Below are 18,858 nucleotides of genomic sequence, written 5' to 3' on the forward strand. Positions count from 1 at the left end.
AGTGGTTTTGCATATACTAAACAAGCCGCCTTTACGGTGGCGAAGGTTTTATCAATAAATTGTTCAAGTTTCTTAACCAGACTGGTTTTAATTACTATTTATGTTTAATTGTTTCCTTGCACCCCAACTGAATAAATGAAGGATTTTGTGCAGCTTTTCATTCTCCATTACATCGAGAAACCGCAAGAAAGGTCATCAGGCATTAACGTTTACTTCATTATTTATGTGTACAATACTCCGTTTTTTCGAAAAGTTAAGTGTTATTGATATTGGTTGCTGCACCATTTTGGATGCTGCATAATTTACCTTTTCATCTTGTACGCCTGCAACATTTCTTGACAAACCGCCTCCAAAATTTTAGGTCATATATTTTGGCGGACTGGGGCACGTGTTTTCGCTTGCTGTATTGGGAAACCACTTGTACTGGAGCAAATGGAAACCTGGAGAGATCATCCGTGTAAATAAGTGGACTGGAACTTCCCCGGAAGTATTGGAACGCTACGATTACGTGGATCTGATGAGCGTTCTGGCGTACTACAACGATACATGTTCGTATTTATGGGTTTTCTGATGCTGTCATATTCGCCAACGTCATAGGCATAGGTTATTACATTAATACAATGGCTATTAATGCCTTAATGCAGTCAGGATAACGTTTTCAGGTAATGCATTTTTTCTTCTAACTTTTAATTTAAACTTGCCGTTGCTTGGCAGGCATGACTAATCCTTGCGAAACACACACATGCAAATACAGCTGCGTGGTGTCGGACACTGGTGAAGCGATGTGTTTGTGTCCAGATGGGTCGCTGTCTTCTCGATGTAGTGGTAAGCTGATATGAATTCTTTGGTTTGAATCACTTTAGCATTTATCTTTACCGGAGAAAAAAAATTCCACTACATTGACATCCATGGGAGATCCTGCAAATAACGTGATTTCAAACTAGAAATCGTCGTTGCAAAATACTGCCATACACACAATGTGTATAATACTGTGAAGTATTCATCTTAATCAGGTTTATGCATCAGCCCATAAGTCAATTTGATTTTGCAAAAGTGGAATTGTCTTTGGTCGAAATATATTTTGCATAGAAGCAAAACTTGAAACTATGAGATGTAATTCTGATTTCATCAGTTGCGCTTTTATGAAACAACTATTGTAATAACACGAAAAGACGGGTTTTCAATTGAAGAGTCCATGTGCAAAACGATCAAACTACCAAAACTAACTTTTCGAGTAAACTGAAAACTAAGTTTGAGATTGATCGTTTTGTAGCTGAACCTTGTTATTTTAAAGCCTTATTTTGAGAGATATTCATCGTTTTGCCTCAAAAAAGGCTGCTACATAAAACTTTCGATGTTAACACAACAGGAGATGGTAAAATTTTAAAATCACAAATAAATAATGGAGTTTGATCGTTATGCACATTGCACCTGGACTCTTCAATTCTGAATGCCGGGGAACAGACCACGTCATCAATGCTGGTCTGTATCATCTTCAAGCCACCTAACGGAGTGGAAGGTCTGCGCGTCATGGATGATGAAACCAAAGACTGGTTCTAGTAGCCTTTCAGTGTAGTCCTTGAACAACGTGAATCTGGGGTGGTAAAAGTATACACCCTCAACCCCAGAGACTCACACATTGAAGAAAAAGAATTGTGAATTCGAATTGTGTGCTTGTTGCGTTATCCTCACATTTTGAAATTTACAAACGTTTGTTGTATCTGAAGTAAGACATGCTTGACGAAGTCTTATCACACAGGGGCGACATTGCATTGTGAGGCAGATATGTTCGACTGTCATCTTCTTCTTCCACACAGTTACTTTTATGTCGACCCATTTTGCATCAGCTACAACCTGACATGCGATGGTTCAAACGATTGCCCGAATAACAACGACGAACACCCTTTCTACTGCAATACAAGGCAGTGCAGGTTGGTGATGGAACCAATCTGTGATTTTTTAAATTTCATTTTGATGAATGATGTTATATTCTGTTGACTATGAAATTATCACCTGAATACTTAATCAAAATAAACTGTGCGAAAAGACCAACCGCTTTTATTTCCGATCCCTGAAACAAAAGGTGTATATAATGGGTATATAATTAATAATTATCCATGCTTGATGCCAAGCATCGGGAAATAGGAATATAAAGTTTGCTTCTTATGTTACTGAGCCTTTGGCACTCATTAGAGTGAGGTGACCAGTTTCTTTCCTTCAGCTACCTATTCAGAAATTACTGCTTAATTTATTACATCCTGGGGAGATGAACGGTGAATTTCAACAACCATTTGTAGCCAGGAGTGAAACCAGAATCTTATGATTGTAAAGCTAGCGTCTTATCCATTAAGTCGTCCCATCGTCAGCGCTCAGTTCTTCTAAAAAATCAAAATTACAAAGTTCCGTTAATATTAAGGTATTAAAATTTTAAAAAAAATGAAGAAAAATTTACTCGAGAAAGACCAACAAACTGCTGTTTGCGGTGGAGTCAAGCTGAGTGATAAGCGACACACTCCCTGGCATTTTACATTGCGTTATTGCTGATTAGCTTGTTCCACTTTGTAGACGTCACGTAATGACGCACTAATCTTTCATGGCGTATTTACCAGAGAAGGGTATTGGATGTGTTCCAATAACCGATGCATTTCCAACCAACTCGTGTGTGATGGTGTGAACGATTGCAACGACTCCGATAGGAGCGACGAAATCGATTGTTTGAGTAAGAACGAAACAACAATTGTGGGTAAGACCATGAAAAAGAACTTTGCTTTTTAACATTTAGCATGAATCTTCTAAAAAAAATACTAAACTAAAGCTACACGCTTGAAACGTTGTCGATTTTTTTACTGTTTTTATAAGTCAGCTTGTTTCCATTGTGAATCTCTCTCTCTTGTACCATGCACCAATCAGACTGTTGTTTGTAGGCTCATAATCGGTCATAACAATTTATGTGTTCTGGAACAGCCGAAAGTTCCCCCTTCCTATACGCTCAGTATCGAGACGAGGTTCATAAGCAGGGAATACTCTGTCTGCAACTAGCGCACTTTTCGAGTCATATATTTTCACTCTGCAGCAGCGTGCGAAGAGGGCCAGTTTAAGTGTGATGTTGGCATGTGTATTCCATCCTCTTGGCTTTGTGATGAGGATGAGGACTGCGGCGATGGTTCGGACGAAAGATGTAGTAAGTTATCACTAGCAAATGCAACAGTACACTTACCTAACCTGTTTACTTCCGGTTTTCGAACATTTTCTAAGCGGTGATCGATGGTTGTTTTACTGAACGCCTCTGTGTGTGAAGTAATAGTATTTTGTTTCAACCTTCAGATAAGACTTGTCCAACTGGCACCTTCCAGTGCGTGAGCAATTCGAGATGCATCCTGCAAGCGTACCGGTGTGATGGTGAGGAGGATTGTGATGATGGAAGTGATGAGATTGGATGTGGTGAGAGCGGATACACTTTTGTACTTTTATCGATTTTATGGCATCAAATATTTATTTTACCTAAAAAGAAATAAACCACCCAAACACGACGCGCACAAATTCCTATTGGATTGGCCACGTCATGATACGTCACAACATGATATATTTGCAAACGTATAAACAGCAACCATTTTTTTCCACACAGAAAAATGTGCAAGCGCATTTGACGGAAAGTCATGGAATCTCGGTCATGTGCATTGCTTTATCTCAAACATCATTTGTATTTTCACGTATTCATGTATTCATTCTCATTTGCATTCGTGTATTTTTACTATACATACCGTTTTGTTGCTTTTGTCCAAAATTTAATTTCTAGTTATCATTTACACTAATGTTTCGTGATTTTACAGACGAACCTTTATTATTACTAGGTGAGCGCACTTGTAAAGCATCGCAGTTTTCATGTGTTAACGATGGCCACTGCATTTCATATACCTGGGTATGCGACGGCGCTGGTGACTGTGAAGATGACTCGGATGAAGTGTCTTGTGGTATGTAGCAAGTTGATTGCTTCGTTGTTGATTACGAGCGTATAATGCTATGCCATGTCAACTGAACAAACTTCATTCAATCCTGATCGACTGTGAAGGTTTATGGTTCTTGAAACGTCAATGACATAATAAAAGGCTTCATTGTCGGTACTCTTTTCTAAGGTGGTGTTTTCAAAACATGAAATTACGCGTTTGCTTGTTGATTTAAATTAATAACTTTCGTTTGTTTTTCTTACCGAGATGCACTTACAGTGGACAATACTATTGGAAATTGTAGCGAGGGAATGTTCAAGTGTCATTCCGGTGACAAATGTATTGAAGCTGCATGGAAATGCGACAAGGAAATGGACTGCCCAGATGGAAGCGATGAATTTGAATGCGGTAGATTATTATGTATTGTACGCGTTTAAAATATTACAGATTCAACGATACGAAATTGGCCTGCTACTTACTCTGGGCAACTCAAATCACAACTCAAAGGTTCCCAACGTTTAAATATCTTAAACAAAAGAAACTATTGGCAACATTATTAGGTTGCCTTAAACTTAAAATGTTGCGGTATACACTGCAACCAACAAGTGATTAGTAGAATATATATTAGCATTAAACCAAACACATTGGTGTACTGTAGGTACTTTAACATAGGGCAGTTTTGCTGACGAATCAGCAGATTGCAGTCATGTAACTCATCACGTGGTATTGTGAGCGTTCTTCTCGAAAGATTTTGATACAAAGTAAATTAAGTGAACGTATCGCCGTCAGCAACGTTGCCTAGTGGGTTATCGCGAGGGATGTGGTCATTTCGATAGCATGGTTTCGATTTTCACCCCCTGCCATTACTTTTTTTGTTTTATAACTGAACTGAGTGCAAGAAGGATATTAATGACTGCAATCAGTTGAGTTTATAAGGAAGTTGTCCTGCGTTAAAGAGTCTACCTTGGTACACTGTCCAGATTACTTTTTGTCTCCCTCCCACGCTGAAAATTACGAGTAAAATACAAGCGACCAACTAGCTTACTTACAACAACGCTGATCAACTCTTTACACAGATTTTTGTTGTAATTTCTACCACATTTTTCTATTGAATTCAGTTAATCGTGCTGCAATGTTTTTGAGTTTCAGCAGAACGCATAGCCGAATGGTGAGATCTCCGGTACGGCACTCGAAAGGGTGCCGGTTCGACACCACTCATCAGCATACGGCTGTGTCTTGGCTAAGACACTTGAAGACATGCTTGAAGGTGGACACGAAGATTGGCTTCCTTGCCTTCCCGTCCACTTAATCTAAGTCTTTAATATAATCGGTGTAAGCCTGGATACGACAAAAAAAAGCAGAATGCACAAGTGTCTTATATTAATATTGTGCAGAATATCCTCTTTGCAATGACCATCTTTGCAATGATGGCGTCACTTGTGTGCTAAAGAGCTTTGTCTGTGACCGGGATAACGACTGTCCTGATGGCGATGATGAGATTGACTGCTCCGTCGTTAACAACTGCGTTCTTTCCACACACTTCTTGTGCTCTGATGGTCAGTTGTGAATTTTATAAAAATATTCTTACAACTAAATATACAGTTCTTTTAATGTTGACTGTGCGAAAGGTTGTCGAAGAGTATTAGTCCATTAGTACAAGTATGACAGCCTTGTCGAAGGGTTGTGTCGTGTGAATTCGCACTTCAAAAGAACAACCGCAGAGGGCAATAATAATTAATCGTTAAAAAAAAATTTCTTCTACAGTTCGTAATTCCAGTGTCTATGCGGCTGGGAAGATGCAACCTAGCGGAATGTTGACTTGTACCATCCCTTGGAAGAAATGTTCTGACAACATTAGCATGATATTGTGTTTGTGTTAATGATGCGTTGTGTTGGTCGTACCATTAATTGATCCAGAACTTCAAATTGTCAGGTTGCTTCCGTTGTAGTGCCCAGCTTTAAAGTAACATTTTAAACCAGCTCAACGAGAAGCAAATCCGGGGTCGGCTATGTGCTTACACTTTTGGGAGTGAATTGTCTTGCTAAAATGGTCCGAATGCATTTTTCTTTAGCCTAGTTGCCAGTTGTTGTATTGATAAACGGTCACGTCTTAATCGACATGTATCACATTCAGGCTACACCTGTCTTCCTTTGAGCAAAGCTTGCAACGGAATTCTCGACTGTCTTCCATCCGGTTCTGATGAGATGCATTGCAATGTAAGCGAATGTTCGACCACGCACTTGCACAGATGCGCCCAGATATGCGTGGAGAGTTTATACAAGTAGGACCTTTTTGCATGCTTATTGCTTATTTAACCTCAAGCTGTCGTGACGATAACGCCTTCATTGATTTAACTAACATCTGATAATAATAATGGTTGCTTCTCACAATTGTTACAAACGGGTTGTGCAAAGCTTAGATATCTTAAAATAAACATTGTGCATGCGTTGTGGAAATATCAGATCTTAAAACTGTTAAACTGTTGTTATCTTAAGGAGGTTCAATGGTTCATGGTAAAGTAATGAAGAAAAATAAACATCAAGTTTAAATCTGGTCTAGTTCAAGATTTTGAACTTTGAAACGTGATTAATGTTTCAAACTCATTTCTATGGAAAGGATTCACTACAAAACAGCAAATAACGCAACTCCAATAAGAAACCGATATATAATTTGACCATGATTTTTACCCTGGTGAAAAGGGTAAACTGTAACCATAGCGACTGTAACTAATGGCTGGATATGTTGTCTTAGGTATAATTGCTCGTGTTATAGCGGCTATCGTCTGGCTGACGACGCCTACTCATGCCTTGATATAGACGAATGCGAGGAATCATATCCATACCCTCCTTGTTCCCAGGTATCGAGCGTGAATGTTGTATGCCGTACTATAACTTTAAAAAAATTGAATGAGTCGGCGCCTTGTACGACTGTGCCCTAAATCCCCCATTACTTTAGAGATGCAGCAACAAAAGAGGTGGCTTTCTTTGTTCCTGCGCATCCGGATACTACCGAGATCAACACGATCCTGCCAACTGTGTGGCTGGATCACACACGGGACCACCGTACATCATTTTTGCTAACAAGTATGTTCAACTGTATTTGTTTTTAATTATCATAATTTTCTAATTAATGCTGACGTCACGACTAATTGTAAGGAATTATTTGCATCAGTGACCGTACGCGCGGTGATTTCCTTTTTTGTAAGCCTTTTATCTCAAAAAATTGTTTTCTGTACTTATTATTTATGTTCTTTTATCTTCCCCATTGAGGTTAGGAATGATGTAATTTTATGGTGAAAAACTATGCGATTTTCTGTGATGCAACAAAAAAGTGAAATCAAGGGTAGCTGACATGTGAGTTTGAGGTTTTTTGCTTGTCATCTAGTTTGGTCTTCACTCTTTGCGGCTTATAGGTCAACAACCCTTAAATTGGTTGGCTGATGACCCTCAAATTGTTTGAAGTTTAATCGGTCAATCCAAATTTATTGCCATCAGAACTGTTGTTTAGTACTGCATTCAGTATCCACTGTTTCTTGAAACCACTCGCTTTCCTGTAGGTTTGATTAGACAGATCAATTTGGTGTAGTTGCAATTAAATCGCATTTTGTGATTATGTATTTTGACAACGTTTTGAAACGACTTTTGTTCGTTTTGACCCAACTTTTCTACATTTTGAAATCCAATGCTATTGTTTGTGTGCATGATACAAAAATGGTGTGCATAGCAACTTTAAATCTAAAATCATCATTCAATCCTGCGACTCCCACCTTAAGCTGGTTGTTGAAAAAGCTCCGCTCACCTCTACCCAGGATGTAATAAATTGAGTTGTCGTAAAGGAACAACTGGCCATCTTACTGACGTTAATGCCGAACGCTTAGTATTTTGCGAACTTTATCTTATCATTTTTGTATCTTTTTTGTCAAGGTGGGACCACTTTTACACCAGTAAAAACTAAATGAATTTCTTCCCCATAAATTTTTTGAGTACGCCAATGGTTGTACGTAATAATCAAAATTTTTTGTAGAATGTCTTTTTTATGCACTGGTGAGCATGCCGTAGCCGTACCTATATTTTGTATATTTTCTCTTGTTTTGATCTCCAAAAAGTCATCGTGTGGTGCAATTGCATGCTGTCGTTATAACTTCAGACAAAGCTACTTCCCTAGCGCAGTTAAACTTTAAAAAATCATTTCACTTTTTGACTTCTTTTGAAGCGTCCAATTTTTAATAAAGAAAAGAAAGTGACAAATTCGTTACTTTATTTCAAGCTAATTTAAATGTAATTTGGTAGGTACTTTCTTCAAGAGATGACGATAAACGCTAGTGACCCGACCATACGTGCTGCTCATTTAAGCCATGTCGTCGGCATCGATTTTGATTGGCAAGAACAGAAAATATATTGGGCCGATGTACAAAACGAACGTAGCTTGATACAAAGAATGGACCTGAACAAACCTCTGTCATTGATTGACATGGAAAAAGGCTGGAACGTCGTTCAAATTGTAGACACACTGCATAAGACCAACACCAGAGAGGTTCACGGCATTGCTGTCGACTGGGTGGCTAGGAATTTGTATTGGACTGACATAGGTAAGTTCTTGAAACTAATTTTAACATTGACTTACAGTTTAAAGCTTTTTCTGTGAAGCAACTGGGCGGTGATGTGTGTAAATAAACAATGGACATGGATCAATCTATTCTTACAAAACGCCAAATGAAAAATAAAGAAGCATTCAACTATTCCAATAGCACTGTCATAAAATTCAAAAATTTTATTTTCGGCTACATTTTTTAGTGTCTCTATAACTTGCAAGGGTTGATTCCGAAAATGCTATCATTTTTTTTCTATCATAGATCGTTTTCAAGATACAACGATTTCCGTTTTTTTTAAAGTGCGGGTTTTTTATGCTCTTGTTTGTAAATCGGCGTCCTATTTGCTTGAGGAAGTGAATGGGCATGTGAAAGTGTGAAATTTTGCAGGAAAAAGTGCTTTTATTTCATAAAAAAACGTGCTCTGCTCATCTCAGAAAATTTACCGGATTGCTTTTTTGCTTTTACTATGTATTTGGATACTACATCAGCAGTAAACACACCGCATATAGAATTAGGAACAAAGTAGACCTTTTGGACAGCGACCAGACTATATTTTCCGATGAACATTGATAATATCAGGATTAGTCATGAGCACCACATAGACTCTGTGGCAGCTGTCGATCTAATCTTGAAGGATGGTTGAGTGGGTTCTGGAAAAGTTATGTCATTTGCAGTTTCTAGAGTTTGAGCATAATAAACAAATCGAAGTATCCCAAGATCAGCGGAAGAAGAGCAATAACATGTCCAAGTTACACCCTCATTCACTGCTCCTATTCCTCACAGTTCAGCCTTACCAGTTCCAAACCCACAATCAAATGTTAGTTTTTTCTGTGAATCACTAACAGCTATTTATATGTTCTGAGACTGGATTCAATTTTTTATATGCTGTGTGCTTATTCTTCATTGTTTTACTAGATAGAAAATTAAGTTACTTGTGAAGACTCAGCAACCAGCAAAAATACAGACACTGGTGCGGAATATGCACCAACCATTTCAGAACCTCATTTTCCAGCTAAAGAGAATTGGATGAATTAATACGTGATCTGGATCTTAAAAAAATCTGAAGCAGAGTTTTTAGCATTCGGGCTAAATCAGTGGAATATGTTTGGTGACGATTTCAGAGTACTGTTTGCAGGAATAGGTGACTAGATCATGATGCTACTCAGTGGCATTACAGTTGTACCAAAAGTCACTAAGCAGTGTTACTTCACAATGGCAACATATATCCATCAATTTCACTTGCTTATTCAAGACAGATGAAAGAAGATTATGAAAATGTCAAGGAACTGCTGATTAAAATCAGTTACGTTCAGTTTAAGTGATGTGTTTGTGGTGACTTAATATGTTAGGATTTTTGCTTGGTCTCTAGAGTGGTTACACAAAATACTCTTGCTTTTTTGTGTTTGTGGAGTAGTAGAGCTGACGGTGAGCACTATGAGAAAATGTATTGGCCAACACGGGAAAAATTAACTCCAGAAATGTACGTTACTAGGGAGCATCTTCTAAGCCGGGAAAAACATTTACTGGAACTGCCTCCTATCAACTGAGGTCTGGTAAAACAGTTTTTAAAAGCTTTGGATTTTCATGAACAAGTTTTTTAAGAAATCGGCCCAGTGTTTCCCAGACTATTAGTTGAAAAAACTAAAGAAGGAATATTTGTGGGTTCCCAGATAAACATAATGCTAAAGGGTAAAAACTTGTAAGAAAGAATAAATGAAACAGAAAAGGAAGAGTGGCAAGTATCTCGAAGCGTGATTGGTAGGGTTTTGATAAATAAAAGGGACCGAAATTACCAAGAGTTGGTGGAAAAACTAATCAAATGTTACCAAAACATAGCTTGTCTCATGTCTGAAAAGCTTTATTTTTATGTTTTCATCGGGATGTGTTTCAAGAAAATCTTGGTGACTTCTGTGAGGACCATGGTGAGAGATTCATCAGGATATTAAACCAATGGAAAAACAATATAAAGGTCGCTGAGACAACGCAGTGCTAGGAGACCACATTTAGTCTTTGGTACGGCAAGGCAAGAATGGTCATAAAATAAAAGCTCGTTCAGAAGTACATTTGTAACATGTACCATGTTTAAACTAACAAATTCAAATTATTATATATAACATTTGGCAGAAACCTATGAGAACTAAATTTGAAAATGCAATTCAACTGTCAAAATTCAAAACCTATTCTGCTCTCACGGAATCTAGATCACGCTTCCCCACAAATGCCACTCTCACAGAATTTAGCTCACCACATTCGTATTCTGAAGCGATATAATTGTGTAAACCTCTCCTTGGACTACTACCTTAACGTGGTGAGAGAGTTTCCGTGCCTCAGTGACCTCTAGAGCTGTACTGGCGGGAGCTAACTGCTAACTGAAGGGTCACCCATGTCAGGTTGGTCGAAAGGTAGAGGCCAGACAAAACGTAGTCCAAAGTCCCCAACGGCGGAACAGGCGGATGAAGGCTGCAGCATGCCACCAGCTCTAATCGTCTTGGCTTGCCTTGCCATTGGATAAAGCTGATGGCTTTGTCAAGTTTATGTGTGCTTGTTGAGTGTGCGCCATCAAGTCCACGCTAATCAACTTACGCACAGGCGTCTACGCAAGACACTCAAACCTAACGGCGATCGATAATGCAAAACGGGAACAGGCAAGTGAAAGCTGGAAGTTTGTAATGCGGACCCGACACTTTAGTGGTGGTAACTTGATTCTGTCGCTCTATCTTTTGGAAGAAGTAGGAAAGATGTTCGGCCGCAGTTATCACGACTGAGCAGCCCTCTTTAGGATCCATTCTGCTCACCCTGAATAGGGAAGGGGCTAGAAAAGGTGCTCTGAACATAGTCTGCTTCAACTCAACCTGTCTGAAAAACCACGTCCAGAGGGTTCACCTTACCTGCTTTATTGCGAAGACCATCATCCTCAAAGACGAAGGATAGCCATCATCGTCATCATCAATTGTGTAACCGGTTTCGCTTCATAATTCTCACGATAGGCTATTACTGATAAAAAGGCACCATATTTTGAAACAAGCGGGGAATTGAAAAATGCTCATAACATATATAAAGCAGAGATTTTATATAGAGAGACGGAAGAACGAGAAGGATTCACGACGGGAGAATGTCCTTTTTTGACACCCGTCGCAATAAACTAAATTGGTTAGAGACAGAATAGGTAGTAGGTACTTTTCAATTTCCCGAGTAAGAACTTGTAAAATTGATCAATAAAATAAATATATTTAATATTACATTTAACTTGTTTAATTTTTGTGGGTAGGCTAATCATTACATTACACCAAAATTCTTACAAGCAAAAGAAAAACAACAAAAAAATTCAAAAAGTGACAAACGTTTTTGAACTTAGAAAATCCAAACTATTGTTGAAGTATTTAAAGTAGTCTTCTTTTTAGTGAATACATCATTTTGTTTCGTTTTCCTAGATTAATAAATAGGTCATGAAGCATTGATTAATACGGACAAGCGCTAGCACTATTGTGCTTGCAACACTATCATTATTATTATTGGTTTGCCTGCACTTTGTTGGGTTTGCTTTCGTCTGAATTTTCCACTTTGGCTAACGTTATCTTGCGTTTTGTTTTGGCGCGTTGCTTCGCTCGTCATGCGGTAACGTAGTATAATTCCAGTTCGCAAGTTAAAGTGATTAGAACAAAACTACTACACAGTATGGCACTTAAAACAAGAGTATTGATTTGTGCAGAATAAACCCGTTTTTCTCTTACAAAGGTTTGCTGCCCAATGTAATCACAAAGTTTTCGTACAGTGTGAAATAAAACTTCATACCTGCTCCATGATCTGATGATGGGATGGCGCAGCTGCGGCCGTTTTGCCTGTTTGGATGCAAGTTGTTGGCGAATTTCTTCAAAAGTCACCATTTTGTCCCGTGAAAACCCAAATGTCGCACTATTGTAACTTTTCGTAATCATATCTCCAAACGCCGTTTTGATAGATCTCTTCACTTTATTTTTGCGCATCTAGCAAATCCTCTATATGAAGTGCCGTTACCATAATCGTCATGCTTTTTGTTTCGTGTATGAAGGTGAAGTTTTTGTAGTTTTGTAATAGAATCTCCAATCGTTTATGACATCGTCAACGTCATACTAACATTTGTGACACAATTTCATTTAAAAAAAGTTATTCCTAATAATAGTTAATATTCAATTTCTTTTATTCAAGAATTATTGTCCAAAAGCTTAATGAACCTAGCCACTCTCATCTAACAAACGTTTGTTTAAACTTGCATCAAAATAAGAAAAAAAAAAAACTTTTTGTCTAAAAACAATTTGATGACCGGTATGAGCAAATCATGTACAGGGTGATCAAACCAAGTGTAGACAAATATTTATTGAAATAATAGTACATCCAAACATGAAAAAATTTACACATACAAAGAAAAGTATAAATAAGCAAAACGTACTCTTATTTTTCAATATATCCTCTTTTTGCCTTCACCAAACACCTTAGTCTGTTGTGAACTTGACTGCATGAAGCACATATGGTGTCTGATGATATTTGTCCCAACAAGTGCGCAATTTTGCCTTCAGATCTGTAATGCTTGAATGATTTGAAGAACAGGTTTTATTCTCCAAGATACTCCACATTGCGAAGTCGATTGGGTTTAAACCAGGAGAGGATGGAGGCCATAATTCCTATGGCCAAAACCTTGCCATATTCTCCTTACACCAGTCCTGGACAAGATTCGCTGTGTGGGACGTAGCCCCGTCTTGTTGAAGAGTTATTCCGTTTTCTCCAAATGTTGCATTGAACCTGGGAATTAATTTCTCCTTCAACATTTTCAAATAAACATGTTGATTAACTTTTATTCCCTCTTTAATGAAGAAGAGGGGAGTTTTTTCACCAGTTGAAGTTACCCCACCCAAAACCATCACAGAGGCATGTTTCTGTACGAAACATCAGCATTTCATTCAGTGAGATGTCTTTATTCTTTGCATAAATACGGTCATTCTGACGATTATGCACAGCCTGGACAGTGAATAACTTTTCGTCTGTCCAAAGAACTGGTGGCCGCGTACCTCATGCAGTCAAGTGCACAACAGACTAAGGCGTTTGGTAAAGGCAGACGGACGATAGGCGTATATTGAAAAATTAGAGTGCATTTTGTTTATTTATACTTTTCTTTGTATTTTTCTTTATATGTGTAAGTTTTTTCCTGTTTGGATGTACTGTTATTTCAATAAATATTTGTCTGCACTTGGTGTGATCACCCTGTATATTTAAATAATTTCACATTTTCTTTGTAGTAACCCAAGTCTATTTGAGCATCAGACAATTTAGTGACTGACAGTTTGACATTTTTTAAGAAGACCTAAGTCTCATAATTCGCGTTGCGTGAACAACTGTTTTTATACACGAAATTTGAGGAAATAAGTTCCAGTGATGAGTAGTGGTTTCAGCTGTGAATATCGACCAACGCCGGACGTTTTATACTCAGGATTTTTGTTGCGTGAAACTATCTTTCGAGTTAACCATTTTTGCACTTACGCACGTGTTGTTCAACAGTTGTATAGATGATTTGCTTTTACAGGTCTTAGTTCGATCGAAGTCTCAAAGCTGGATGGCCGATTCCGAATGACTCTAATTAATTCCGGCCTACAAAATCCTAGAGCGATTGTAGTTGATCCAAGGAGAGGGTATGATCTTCAATCTTCATTTTTTTATGCAAATCTGGAAGTATAGTTCTCATTTTATCAAAGCAGCAATGCTTGCAGTATTATATCTCGATTTCTTAGTGGAGTTGCGTTATTTGCTGTTGTGTAGTGAATCATTTCCATAGAAATGAGTTTAAAAAATTGAACATGTTTCAAAGTTTAAAATCTTGAACTGGGTCAGATTTGAACCTTAAACTTGATGTTTGTGTTTTTTTTCTTCATAATTTTAGCATTTTATTTAATTGCATCTAGACCAGTGTTTCTTAAACTTTTTTTAATGGCGTCCCCTGGACAACAAACAAAGTATCAAAAGCCCTTTTGACAGAAAAAAGAAATAAAACCAAAGTTATTTTCCATTCATCACAATTTATAGTCCAAATCTAATGAGACCGACGAGGCTCGTGCAATGTCACTAGCCTCTTGATACCGGGTTTCAGTTTAGATATGAACATTCTTAAGTCTCCCCGTATAACTATGCCAAGACAGTTTCTTTTGTTATCCAACTGCAGCACTGAAAGCACGCTCTACCAAGTATGAGCTGGCAAAGGCAATGATAAAAATTTTAATCCGATTCCACACGTGAGGGTGTTTCTCTTTGATTTGGTTCTACAATCAGAACGATTTATACGAGATATTGAACTTCGAGTAATGTTACAAGTTCCTTTTTAAGAATTCCATTTTCGGAAATATAACAGAATGGGTCGATTATCCAGTCAGGGATTTCGAACTGGAATACATCTTGGAATTGAACTCCCATTTGGTAATAAAACTGAAAATCTTGTAAGCGGATAAAAACTTAGTGTAATTCTACTGTTCATGCCAGGGCATCTTGTTGGTATGTGTGTGACTGTCCCGATTTACCCTCAGCGCCCCCCAAATGCCCAATCTATAGCCAGAGCCGCCTTGATGGTAGCAAACGTCCCCAGGCGGGAGCTGGCGCCCTCTGTGGGACCAGTGATCTAGAATTTAGAGTAGACACTGGACGGAAATTAAATTTATCGGTATTTTAAATGATCTCGCAAAAAATAATATTGAATATAAGGCTGATAAATCTTAAATCCATGGACCTGATTGTCAGTCCACTACCAACGACGTTATGTAAAGTTGTTTGTTGCAGTTATCTTTATTGGTCTGACTGGGGCGTGGATCCTCACATTGGGCGAATAGGAATGGATGGTTCCAGACGATCTGTTATCTTGAATAATAATGTTTTAGGTCAGTAACTCATGGTAACCTTTTTTCACTTTTAAGTAACACTTAAAGGATGGCTAATCTGCGTATATCATGTTTCATATCACGAAAATCAGCATTATTCAAGTACAGATCCTTATACAAGTTTTCAGCCACTTGCTTTTCGGTATTCCTTTTAATGTTGTAGACATGCAAAATGATGCAACAACATGCATCATTTTGCATGTCTACAACATTAAAAGGAATACCGAAAAGCATGTGGCTGAAAAATTGTATAAGGATCTGTACTTGAATCATGCTGATTTTCGTGATATGAAACATGATATACGCAGATTAGCCATCCTTTAAGTGTTACTTAAAAGTGAAAAAGGGTTGGGTCTGGTACTATTCGGTGAGTCCGATTCGGTGAGTTCCTAATCTCTAACCCCTAACCCTAAAACGGCCATGATAATTAGGCTACGGTACCCGATAATTAAAAAAAAAAAAAAATCCCCCGTTAATGGATCGGACTCACCGAAACGGGCCATTCCGTCTTTTTGCTATATTTGAACAATCCTTCTGAAGATCTAACTTGCATGTTGAACTTGAAGTAGACGTAAGAATTTAATGAGATAAAACCTAATCTCCATTTGTATCACACCCCCATCGTTGAGTAAAGACATAACTACCAGAAATTCAGAGTGAACTCTGTCAGCTTCAGTGTGACTTATTCTTACTTGCAACGAAAAACGAAACCCAAAACGGTGTTTAGAAATTATTGAAAGATTTTGCACTAAAAACGCTATCGATGTTTGGAAGCACATGTGTGTGAAAGAAAACTTTCTATTATGAAACAAGCCAAATCTAAAAATAAGAATCGAATGTCGAATAAGCATTGAACATGAACAATTGCCTTTGACTTGATGAATAGAAGCCTGCTATCTACGTTTCCAGGAAACCAGACTGCGCTGAATGCATGGCCGAGGATGAAAATGTCCTGGCCGAATGCGCTGGCACTCGATCATGCTTCCAGAAAGTTATTTTGGGCCGATATCAAGGAAGACTACATTGCTTACTCCAATCTAGACGGCAGCAAGGCGACTGTGTGTGAGTGCGCATGACTTTAGTGGTCAGCTTGTTATATTTCAGCTTACGATGTTGTTTAATCCTACATATTGCGTTGTATTGGTTGGTGAAATAATATCGTTGTAGGCCTCACATCTCCGCGAAAAAGCAAGAAAATAATATTTTAAAATGTTTAAACGTTTCGTTTTGACGGGATATTGTATTAGATTACGGTTTGTCTTTCTGCTCTTCTCACAGCAGAATGATGCTGTTTGCCTGCTTTCGAATACAAATCTATTGCTCTAAAGATCAACACGCTCACCAACACTTCATGCGTAGATTCATTAAAAACTTGTGCTTCAACTACATGCTACGCACTATAGCAATTGATTTGCCATCGGCTGAACTACACCTTGTGGTGTTTTTATCCAAATGATTTTGCTTAAACCAGCTATGTCCAACAAAAGACCAAAATACTGGGCTGGCTTAAACAGTGTATGATGTCGACAACTAAGCAACAACAATATATTAGAAAAACTTTAAATTATTCACAGTACGACAAAGGGCTGGTGGAAAAGCTGTTGTGGCCCATGTTTTCTCCCTTTCTGTATTCGAAAACCGATTGTACTGGACAGACTGGAGCAACAATTCTATTGTATCCTCTCATAAGTTTAGCGACTTGGATGCTGATTTTCAAGTACTTCATTCAAATTTAACTCATAAACCTATGGAGATGCAAATTATTCATTCCTTACGACAACCTATGCCTAGTAAGTTGATGCTTTTTTGGGTCGAAAAGCAAATTTTTATCATTTTTAGATAATGTGCCTATGCTTTTCAGTCAACGTCTTTTGTATATATTGCTAATCAGAAATATTGATCTGCCAATACTTTTGAATGAAAAATAAACTTATTTTGTGGTCAGTTTATCACTTTACCTAAACATTTTGATCGCTTCGAAGTCACTGACGAAAAGATACAATCTTCTGTGAAACATTCTCGTTAATTTTGAACGTACACGGTTGCACACCGCGCAGTACCTAGATTTTGGCTTGGTTTTTATCGCTTGCCTCTCAGCCACCTCGCTTGTTATTGCTTTATTTTTCTTGAAATTTCTTTCCAAATGTTCCACTTTTCAGTGCGACCCCACCCTTGCAACATTAATAACGGAGATTGCCAGAATCTTTGCTTGATTGTTCCTGGCGGTAGCTATCGATGCGAATGCTCCAATAATTATTACCTGGATGATGATCATCGATCCTGCATTGGAAATTGTAGTTTTAATGAGGTGAGCATGTGATGAGAAGGGGTAATCAGACATTGTATTAAAAAGTATTTTTATAAATTAGCATCCAATATTGCTAGGTCGCCCAGTGTCGTCTGTCATAAAGTTGTTAGTCGAGCACCTTTCAGTCTTAAGCTGAGATTTATTACAGATTTATATGTTGTGTACAAACTGTACATAATATCTGAGCTTCAGACAGTGACACTGTTTGGAGTGCTATTTCATTAATACTTTGCTTATATAACATTTAGTTTTCTATCGACTCCATCTTCAAGTTAGTTGACCAACAGCGGATGCTACAAAACAAACAAATTATAACCAGCCATGCATATAAATAGGCTACTTGTAAGGTTTAAAACCTAAAAAATACAATCATAGTCCTAAACCCTTGACAGTTTATCATCCCTGATATCTACCTGTGAGGGATTTTCTTACCATAAACTTTAACTTTCTAACTTAATTATGGCTTTGGGTAACTTTTACTTTCGGGCTTGCATTTTTAGGTTTGAGTCTAAAATATAGGACCCACTTGCGACTGGCAATTTAATAGCACACAATGTGATAATCCTAGCTAATGTTGTCCGACAGTTTGCTTGTAAGACCGATCACTGCATCCCCATCTGGTGGAAGTGCGATGGAGTGGATGACTGTAGGGATAACTCCGATGAGCCGCCAGATTGTAGTAAGAATTGGACTAAGTATATTTTTTCTTTTTTTATTGTACCATAAGTACACAAAGCCGAGTTACACAATCAGATATAACATATTTACGTTTGTGAAGAAGGGGTGTTCTTCCCGGCCATCAGCACAAGGCTGATCACTCGCTAGTACAGCGAGCAGCAGTAACGCTTCGCTAACCAGAACGGTGTCTATCGCTGTCTATTCGATGCTACAATCGGCTGCCCTGAAACTTATATTTACGTTTATTTTTAACACTCGCAGAAAACAAACTACTTTAAAACAAATTTTATATTGAGCGTTTTCGACACCACATAGTGTCTTCATCAGGAATAACAATTATACAGTAATTTCATCTACATCTAAGTAACTAAATACAATAGTTAATCATTAAACTTATCAAAAAGAAAAACAGCACAGTAGTCAAGTTTGCATGGTGTTTATCG

General features: G+C 38.0%; 1 protein-coding gene across 1 annotated transcript in view; it reads left to right on the plus strand.

The window, feature by feature from the left end:
- The window catches only part of LOC145773751 (prolow-density lipoprotein receptor-related protein 1-like), a 163,258-nt gene that overhangs the window by 124,958 nt on the left and 19,442 nt on the right, over nucleotides 1-18,858 (plus strand). The window contains exons 52-70 of the mRNA XM_082584884.1: nucleotides 362-548; nucleotides 715-825; nucleotides 1,760-1,931; nucleotides 2,610-2,743; nucleotides 3,074-3,181; nucleotides 3,325-3,441; nucleotides 3,852-3,971; nucleotides 4,224-4,352; nucleotides 5,339-5,500; nucleotides 6,079-6,226; nucleotides 6,697-6,802; nucleotides 6,901-7,028; nucleotides 8,235-8,533; nucleotides 14,091-14,196; nucleotides 15,332-15,429; nucleotides 16,339-16,491; nucleotides 17,004-17,219; nucleotides 17,589-17,737; nucleotides 18,323-18,416. Coding sequence (XP_082441010.1) covers nucleotides 362-548; nucleotides 715-825; nucleotides 1,760-1,931; nucleotides 2,610-2,743; nucleotides 3,074-3,181; nucleotides 3,325-3,441; nucleotides 3,852-3,971; nucleotides 4,224-4,352; nucleotides 5,339-5,500; nucleotides 6,079-6,226; nucleotides 6,697-6,802; nucleotides 6,901-7,028; nucleotides 8,235-8,533; nucleotides 14,091-14,196; nucleotides 15,332-15,429; nucleotides 16,339-16,491; nucleotides 17,004-17,219; nucleotides 17,589-17,737; nucleotides 18,323-18,416 — 2,737 coding nt within the window. The remainder of the gene's footprint in view (nucleotides 1-361; nucleotides 549-714; nucleotides 826-1,759; nucleotides 1,932-2,609; nucleotides 2,744-3,073; nucleotides 3,182-3,324; nucleotides 3,442-3,851; nucleotides 3,972-4,223; nucleotides 4,353-5,338; nucleotides 5,501-6,078; nucleotides 6,227-6,696; nucleotides 6,803-6,900; nucleotides 7,029-8,234; nucleotides 8,534-14,090; nucleotides 14,197-15,331; nucleotides 15,430-16,338; nucleotides 16,492-17,003; nucleotides 17,220-17,588; nucleotides 17,738-18,322; nucleotides 18,417-18,858) is intronic.

This window comes from Aplidium turbinatum, chromosome 7 (genome assembly GCF_918807975.1).
Source record: "Aplidium turbinatum chromosome 7, kaAplTurb1.1, whole genome shotgun sequence".
NCBI lineage: Eukaryota > Metazoa > Chordata > Ascidiacea > Aplousobranchia > Polyclinidae > Aplidium > Aplidium turbinatum.